Raw genomic sequence first — 9087 nt, forward strand, 5'->3', positions numbered from 1 at the left:
TGTAGCTGGCGCGGCAGCCAATCACAGCGCGTAGCGCAAACCGACGCTGTATAGGCAGTTCTACTACCAAAGTTGCGCTCGCTCGGACGGACGGACGCTCGGTTTTTACGGGTTTACCCCTGACACCAAACGCGAATATAGATGTTTCACATCAAAAAGGCATATCAATAAATATGTAATAGCCCAATGTTTTTTTTCTGAAAGTATATACTTTGAAGTGAGCAAACTCATTTGTGGAAAGGTTAGAAAAAATGGATAAGAATATCAAAAAAATTTCTTCACGGAAAAATTGAAGAAGAGCTTCTTTTGGAGGGATCAAAAATTCCAATAAGTTAAGAAGTATCATGTAAAGAATTAAACAAGATCGATTTTATTAGAATTGAATCAGTGATACAGATTGGTTAATTTTCACCATCGTAAAAATAAAATTATTATTCCCTCATGCTCTCCTCTGTAATCTGCGATGGTTGCTGAGATGCGTCGTTTCCACTTGATTTTTTACTGCCGGAAACAATATCATCAATGCGTAATAACAGAATAGCTGTTTCAATAGCAGTTTTATATGTTTGGAGTTTTACTGATAGAGGTTCCCAAATACCATGAACGCTCATATCAACAACTTTTCCAGTTTCTCCTTGAATGCCCCATGAATTACCACTTGATGAATGTTTGGATCTTAATTCGGTTAAAATACGAACAGTGTTGACTCCACAGTTTTGAGCTAGAGTTCTCGGTATAATTTCTAATGATTCAGCAATTGCTTTATATGGCCACTGTTCGACTCCAGCCAGAGTGGTAGCTTTTTCGTTAAGAGCTCGAGATAAAGATATTTCAATTGCTCCTCCACCTAAAATCATATAAAAATATGTAAAAACGCTACGTATAGTTTATGATACTTGGTTTGAGCTAGTAAAAGTATTATTAAGGGACTTTAACCGATTGAGAAAACATGATATTTCTTATTCAAAACACTTCTTTTTATTTTTTCTTCTTATTTTTCGGAGCCCGCATTCAAAGTGATTTTTCAATGGCAGACAGTTGATCTCAAAATCTACTAGGTCATTCTTTACTACATTCTACACACTTCTTTATTAGTGTTTGATACAGAGTAATATACCAGAAAAAATGAACATTTGATTTGAATAACGAAATGTCAGTGGTCGGAAATTTTTTTTAAAAAAACTTTTTAGGTGCTTTATCGTTTTAAACTTTATATGTTTTTCTCTTTTCTATAATTTCATAGTATATTTCACTTTTGTATGTTAATTAAAAAGTGTGTAAAATTTCTTAAAGATCGGCCGAGTGGATCCGCAGCTTAACTGTCTGCCATACAAGAAAAACCTCATCTCGAGATAAATGCGTTGAAATTTTTTCAATTACCATTGAATGCCGTGTATATGCTTGTACTTAATCCTAATTTTGACTGACTTGAAATCCTAATTCCAGTATTGAATTTTAAGAGATAGTTCTCAGAATTATAAGTAATCCGAAAATGCAATAAAAAAAAGATGTTTCAAAAAATTATACCGGTAATAGTCCTTTGACCGCCCAAAGACAGTTGAAAAAAATCATCACATCTCAAGCCTTTTTTGAGCTTGTGAATAGGTATTCACAGGGAATAAGTGAATAAAATCTCTATTGAGATTAGTGTCACGGTGATATAAATGACGAGGCGGAAAAAGATTATATTTTAATTCCAGGCATCGACCTTATGTTATTTGTTACCACTTTTCAAATTTTGGTTTTGTGCACTTTTTCTCTAAACTCAATAGTTTTCGAGTACCAAATGAGTCATGTTTTATATGAATATGAGTTATTTTCTGAGATACTTTGATAGTCGTGATCACCTCTGATCATGTTTATATCGTAATTCCTTAGCGGTAACATGGCGAAAAAAAATCGAAACTTGAATTTTTGCTAAAATTTTTACTTTTTTTTTATAAGTAGCTATCACTTTTTTATTACGCAAAAAATCAAAATTTCGAGCTCAGTTTCTAAAAGAGCACTGAATTTTACATCGAAAGAGGTACGTGCGAAATTTTGTTAAGGCCTAAAACTACACAAAAATCGTTGCGAAAACCAATATAAAAATCAAGCATTTTGGTCGTTAATGGGTTAATCTAGAGAGCTTTATTATTATGTACTAGGAAACCCCAATAGTTATTTACGTAACAAGTGCCCAAAAACGCTTTTTTTCCTATTTACATATTATTAAGTGGAAAAAATGTCTTTTTTCGCACATTTTTTAGTGCGCGAAAAGCGTTTTTGGGCACGAGTTTGCGGAAAAAGACGCGAGTGTCGGCCATGTCGGCACGAGTACACTGTGCGCAAAAAGCTGAGCACGTGTTTCATACAAAATTTTATGCAATATTAGGCGAAAAATACGTTCATTTAAATGAGGCGTTTTACCGCACACCCGTGTCCAAAATGGGGCATTTTACCGCACACAAGTGTCCAAAAACGCTTTTCGCGCACTAAAAAATGTGCGAAAAAAGACATTTTTCGTCATACTATTGCATAAACGCTTTTTTAACACTGCGTGCGCGAAACACGGGTTTTCTAACCTTAAAGCGTCAGAAAACCCTAGTTTCTCGCAAGCAGAGTTAAAAAATATCGTTTGCAACTAGTCCGCGAGGAAGTTGACTCACCCAGGAGTCTTTGCACCCTCGCTACGCTCGGGTGAAAACAACTCCTGGGTGAGTCAATTGCTTCGCGCACTTGTTACAAAATATACTATTTGCGCACTAAGACATTTTTCGTCGTACTATTGCATAAAATATTTTTGGGAAAGATTTCTCACTAAGAGCTTAACTGCTCTCTTTGATAGAATTTTACTATAACAATAATACATTTTCCAATGAAAAAAAAATTTAACGTTTAAAAAGTTTAAAGTTTCATTTGACATTTTTTAGGAATATGCAATTAATAGGAAATCAATTATGATCAAGCTTTTTCAAGGAGGCCGAATTCGGTCAATCTCCCCGAATGTCATCACGGTGTGCGTACCTCACTTTCAGTACTTATCTCGTGTTCATTAGGAAAGGACAAAAGTAAACTTAATTATCGGATGATACACGGGTCGAGAGCGCTTTTTGGTAAGGTCTGGAAACCTTTGCTATGTTCAAGCCCTACATTATGAAAATTATTATAAAATAAATATATGGATACTACTGAAAATTTAAATTTACCTGGTACCAACTTGGGCTCGAGAATCAAGTTTTTAGCTACATGAAGAGCATCCTGTATATTTCTTTCTGCTTCGTTCAAAACATCTTTACTGGCACCTCTGAGAACTATGGTGCAAGCTTTGGGCTCAATGCATTCAGATACAAAACAAAAATATTCATCATTAATTTTCTTAATCTCAAATAATCCGGCTCCAGTTCCAACATGATTTTCTTTGAGTTCATCTGTGCGATTAACTATCGTGGCATTACAAGCTCTTGCTATTCTATTCATATCACTTTTGCGGAGTCTGCGTATAGCTGTAATATTGGCTTTCAGTAAATAATGCTGTGCAAGATCAGAAACTCCCTTTTCAGTGAAGATAACATCAGGTTTAACGGCAATTATCTCATCGCACAATTTTTTTACGTATTCCTCTTCAAGTTCCAGAATCCTAGTGAAGTCAGTTTCTTTGAGAATTTCAATGTTTGTCTGAGATTCACCTTTTTTGTATTCCAATGGACAATCCAGCAGGACGATACGGGGGTTTTTGATGTATCTTTTCATTTTAGGGTGGGTAACATCTTTATTGATCATGATACCTGATACAACATGACTTTCTTCAATAGAACCGCCAGGAAGTTTTTCAACCTTAAAACCATGAAAAATGAAAAGTTAAATAAAAATAATTTATCGATACTAACTCGTGACTACAATTTTATTTATTTATGTGACAGCATAATTATGTATTTTTGGGCATTCTTTATTAGACCCCGATACTTGAATGCGGCATTGTGAATTTCTGATGCATTTAATAGTAATTAATATTACATGATATAGAGAATTTCGTCATACAACTCCGAACCTTTCAAAATTCGTAAAAAGGGAAATAGTCTACATTTTCTAGTAGCACAAAGTTCCAACAAGTTTATGATGAAATGTAACGTAGATAGCTGCATAACTCTTTAAGAATTTAACAGTTAGAATCACTGCTTTTTAGGCGGCAAAGAAAGTTAAAACTGTAAACGCGTTTTTAAAAGCAGTTTTTTTACATAAAATAATTGTATTTAAAACCACCTTGATGTTGATCATCTGTGAAAATTTAATATTCAACTTTTCTTTAAAAGGATAAACTAAAGCTCACATAATTGGCAAATGTAAATAAAATATATTTGTTAATGGTGTAACAAATTAATGAAAGAAAAAATAAATTTTACCTTTATGTAACGCTTAATGTCGATCTCTTGATGATCAACCTGTTTACTTGAAATCATTCGAACTGCTTTGAGAGCAATTTCACAGACTAATTTGGACCATCTTCCTATGAACTTGGTACCTACGCACGATTTTATAACTTCAGCTAATTTTTCGTGGTCGTTGATATCTAATGTTACACTCAACTCGTCTTTTGCAATAGCTATCATATCTTCGAGGGCCAACTTATAGGCTTTTATAATAGTCGTAGGGTGTAATCCTTGATCTAAAAATGGTTCCGCCTTAGTAAGGATTTCTCCAGTTAGAATAACAACAGATGTAGTTCCATCTCCTACTTCTTCATCTTGAGTACGAGCTATTTCAATGATTGATTTTCCAGCAGGATGTTGTACAGTTATTTCCCGCAAGATAGCATTTCCATCATTAGTCATGACAATACCACCCATTGGGTCCATCAACATTTTCAACATAGCTTGAGGTCCCAAACATGTTCTAATTACATCGGCTATTGCCTAGAAAATTAATTAGTTACTTTTATGATTTATAATTGTATTCATAGAATTTTTATATGGAAAAAATTTATTTGAGTTGAAATACGAAAAGAACTCTTTGAAAAAACAATTAAGTGAGCGACTGCGACAATCTTTTGATCGCTTTTTTTCAAAATTATAGGTTCGCACAGCTTGTACTCTTCTCTTTTTTTTCTCGCCTTAAGATTTCTCTTTAGTGATCACCGTTCTGATTACATTATATACTTGATTATTGTGTTATAATTAGACGTCCCTACAGTTATATGTGCATACCACAAATGGTTCTAAAGTTTAAAGTGGAATCGGAACCACTTCTGACCTGAGCACCCTACAAAGCAAAAATTCATCGAAAGTGCCTTTGCGTTCGACCGAATTCAAGTCCGAGCTCTCGGTACTTCCTTGTCTCAGAAGGCAAGACCTCAATGAAAAATTACCTTTATTATATTTTAAAAAATACAATGGAAAAGGGAAGAGAATTACATTCAAAAAATTGAATAAAATTTTTGTCGATTTTAAGCGCCCTTTGAGCCTTAAGTACTATACAAGATGACACAAAAAGTATGGAAAACTGGAAATCCCGCGAATTAAACGTAATAAAAAAATTTTCTCTACATAACGCCGTTTTTTTTTTTTTTTTTTTAATCAATCACAACTTTTGACTATTTAAAAAGTATAAAAAATGTGAAAATGTAAAAGTCTTAGATTGTAAAAATATAAATAATGCGTCCGTCCCAAATTTAATGGGTCATTGTTCAAGTTAACTTGACATTCGTGATTTTAACTTAAAAAGAATACATTTTAGAATTGATACAATGTACTGGTTTGTACTTTGAGCTTGCAAACAACGTAATCATTCCACAGAAGTGAGTATCTATTTATAAATTAACTATAATTTGTTATAATAATCATGGAAAATATTTAATGAAAACTTATGGCAGATTTATTTAAAAATCTGTCAAGATCTCTGAAATGGCTAGTCTGATATAACTCCATGATACATTTATTTGTTTTCAAATGGGTATTATTTTCTAAATGCAACCAAGCAAGCAACTACCCTATGACAGAAGATTCGTTCCATTATACAACTTTAGGAATAATTTCATTTTTCATTAAAATCATTCTTGTATATCACATATGCTTGAAAAACAGTGACAATTAGCTCAACATATCATTGATGTAATAAGGTACTCATAATGACTTATATGCTTTGTGAAATGGTTAATAGCTTAAAGTATATAAAAAAGTAGAAAAGGAATGAAATGGAAGTCATTTGCATGAATGCATACCCACATGAGATTCTAAAAAATTAAGCATGATGCGTCATACAAGTAATATGATATTCTTGTTTAATATTCTTCTTCACTCAATTGATATAAGTACACCTATAACTATGCAGTGGATGTTGTCAAAATATTGTTTAAATTAAACATTTAATGATTCTAAAAAACAATAATTCTGCACAACATTCAGAATTATGCATGTGAACTATAAGAAAATGTATAAACCTCATGAATTTATAAATCTCTCAGAAAAATCTGCCAGATTATAAACCTTGCTATTGTAGAAATAAAGGACTGTAAAATTGAAATTCACCCCTTGCAAGCATATCAAATAATTTATGAAAGTAGATTAGAGAGTTATAAATTAGATTAAAATTATCTTATTTGGAATTAAAGATTCGTTAGAAAAATTAGGAAAAAAGAACTTGTAAATTTTCAAGGTATATTGAAAAAATTAATCATCATAATTCTTGACAGTTTTATGAATTTTCAAATTTTGTGAAAAAAACCTTAATAATCTTTGGCATTAATATCAGCAGAATGTTATGGATCTTATGTAATTTTGAGGGCTAATTCTATAACTTTTGTTAAAAACATACAAATATTAATATAATTTATATTTTGAAAAAAAAAATGGGATGCAGATACGACCATACTTAAATTAATTATCGCTACAATTTTTAAGCACAAAAACTCAAAATACAAATGTAACATATCAACAGTAAGATTGTGAAATCGCTTACACTAAAAACCAATTATTTTAATGAGGTAAAGTTGATGTCATTTTATATTCTTTGGTTGAAATTTGATAAATAATAGGTGGGCTATTCAGTACAGTTGGTTTTTTCAAGATAATTGAATGAAAATTCTATTACACCTCAAAATCCTACTATCGTGATATTATTTTCAACCTTAAAACTCAGTACTCAATATGTCAGTATTGACACTTACAGATTACTAAAGTTTCCGTATTACATTACATGGAATTCTAATATGTAGAAACTGGAAGGTAGTATACCAATGTTAAAATCATCAATAAAAATAAAATTATATTTACTGCAAACAAAAAGGTTTGGTAGAACTCTTGAGAAAAACTTTGAGGATAGAACAAATAAAAGAATCAATTAATGTTATTACATTTATTATCATCATGATGAGCTAATATTAATAAAAGAAAATTTTTGAGATCTTATTGGAAATGATTACTACAATTCATAATGTGTCTCAACTTGATTGATGAAGGAGAATAAAAATAACCTTCATTGTTAATGCGTGTTTCTATGAAAAATGAATCATATATAGGAAATTAACCTTTATTTTAACTAATTTAAGAATTATTTTAAATGAGAAAAAAAATTTCAAGGCGACAACCTAAACTTTTTTAAAAATAATACAATAGATCATACACCTTTCATTTTTATCATGTCCCACAAAACATTGTACTTAACTAAAAACAGATAGGAAACAATAATGTATGTTAAATCCTCGATATAATTCTTTATAGATATTAAAGAAAGTAAAAAATGTAAATATAAATCAAAATTAAAAAATTCAAAACCTTGCTTTTATAAACCAGTATGAATAAAGTATTTATCGTTTTGATATTATAGCATTGTCAATATTGAGAGAAAACAATTTTACTATGTAAATACATGTAATTTGAACCTTAGATAATTTTGTGAGCTTTCAACATACCCAAATATTACAGAAATAATAGGTTATAAATTGGTAAAATCAACGTAAGTAAAATTTTTGGGGAGAATTAATTAAGAAAACTATACATCACTGATAATATCATGACTTACTAGCCATGACAAAAATAGAATTATGTAAAAATAGAGCAGTAATTTGCTTCATCATTGTGTTAGAAAATTGGTGAGATATTCTATATTTCTAGATCAAATGACAATTGAAGCATACCTTTCCAGCTTGAATATTTTCTTTTTGAACTTTTTTACCAGAGTCACGTTTAGTATTTTGACCTGCAAAAATATATGGTACAATAATAATTGATTTAAATATCTAAAAATATTTCCGAAAAATTTACATACTAAGCACTACAATAGGAGCTGAACCTGGTCCAAACATTTTGAATATTGAGTCTGAAAAATTTACAAAATTTTGTCAGTAATTAATTGAATGCAAAAACGTATTCTTGAGAACTTAACATCAGGTAAATACTTTTTTTTTACGTGATTCACTAGAAAAAGTGTTGGCTTACAATCTTTCGAGCTCCAAAATTGGTAATACACGAATAGTAGTATCAGATCAGCAAAAAGTTATTTGCACGTCCACATGGATACGAACGCTAAAAATTAAGGTCTTGCAATGGTTTCAGTTTAGATACATAAGTACCGTTCTACAATAACACGATCAACACAATAAGGATGTTTCGGAGGAATGCAAAATTGCTATCTGAACTTGCTGATTAATAATTGTTATTATTACTAGATCATTTACAGCTTTAGCCTAGACTGTTATAATAAACAAAATATATGAACATTATCAATGAAATAATTTGAATTTGAAGTAACGTAAATGTGGGTAAATAGGGTTCTGAGATTTGTATTGAATCGGAAAAAGCGTTTCTGATTTATATTATGATCCTTTTAAATTTTATTTTTATCTTTATTCTAAATTTTTTTTCGAGGCAAATTGCAAGATATTATATTTTTGACGAGCTTTTACCAGGTCATAGTAATTTTTTAAAGCACTCTATAGAATTAATTTGTTCTGAAAATTTAAAAATTTTGGGTGCAAGAAATTAAAATGACAGTTTTTCGACCCTTTATAACACTTTAAATAATGATCAGCATTAAAAGAAATGTTTGTCTTGACGCTACTGGGAATTGATAAAAAAATATTGTAAATTTCATAATATATAAAATCAATGAATA

The 9087-nt window shown here is 30.8% G+C and overlaps 1 protein-coding gene across 2 annotated transcripts; it reads right to left on the reverse strand.

Moving 5' to 3' along the window:
* Positions 1-347: 347 nt before the first annotated feature.
* LOC106651399 (T-complex protein 1 subunit gamma) lies at positions 348-8510 on the reverse strand. Of its 2 annotated transcripts, none has more exons than XM_014369877.2 (6): positions 8412-8510; positions 8242-8292; positions 8111-8172; positions 4383-4892; positions 3189-3816; positions 348-847 (listed from the first exon to the last, which is right to left on the reverse strand). In XM_014369877.2, exons 2-6 carry the CDS (start codon positions 8276-8278, stop codon positions 432-434), a joined length of 1653 nt encoding a protein of 550 aa, XP_014225363.1. In that variant the 5' UTR covers positions 8279-8292; positions 8412-8510; the 3' UTR covers positions 348-431. The 2 variants fall into 2 exon arrangements, with proteins under 2 accessions (XP_014225363.1, XP_023317943.1); XM_023462175.1 differs by having other exon boundaries at positions 8373-8503.
* Between the last annotated feature and the right edge of the window lie 577 nt (positions 8511-9087).

The sequence above is a fragment of the Trichogramma pretiosum genome, unplaced genomic scaffold (genome assembly GCF_000599845.2).
Source record: "Trichogramma pretiosum strain Unisexual culture from Peru unplaced genomic scaffold, Tpre_2.0 scaffold9, whole genome shotgun sequence".
In the NCBI taxonomy this organism is placed as follows: domain Eukaryota; kingdom Metazoa; phylum Arthropoda; class Insecta; order Hymenoptera; family Trichogrammatidae; genus Trichogramma; species Trichogramma pretiosum.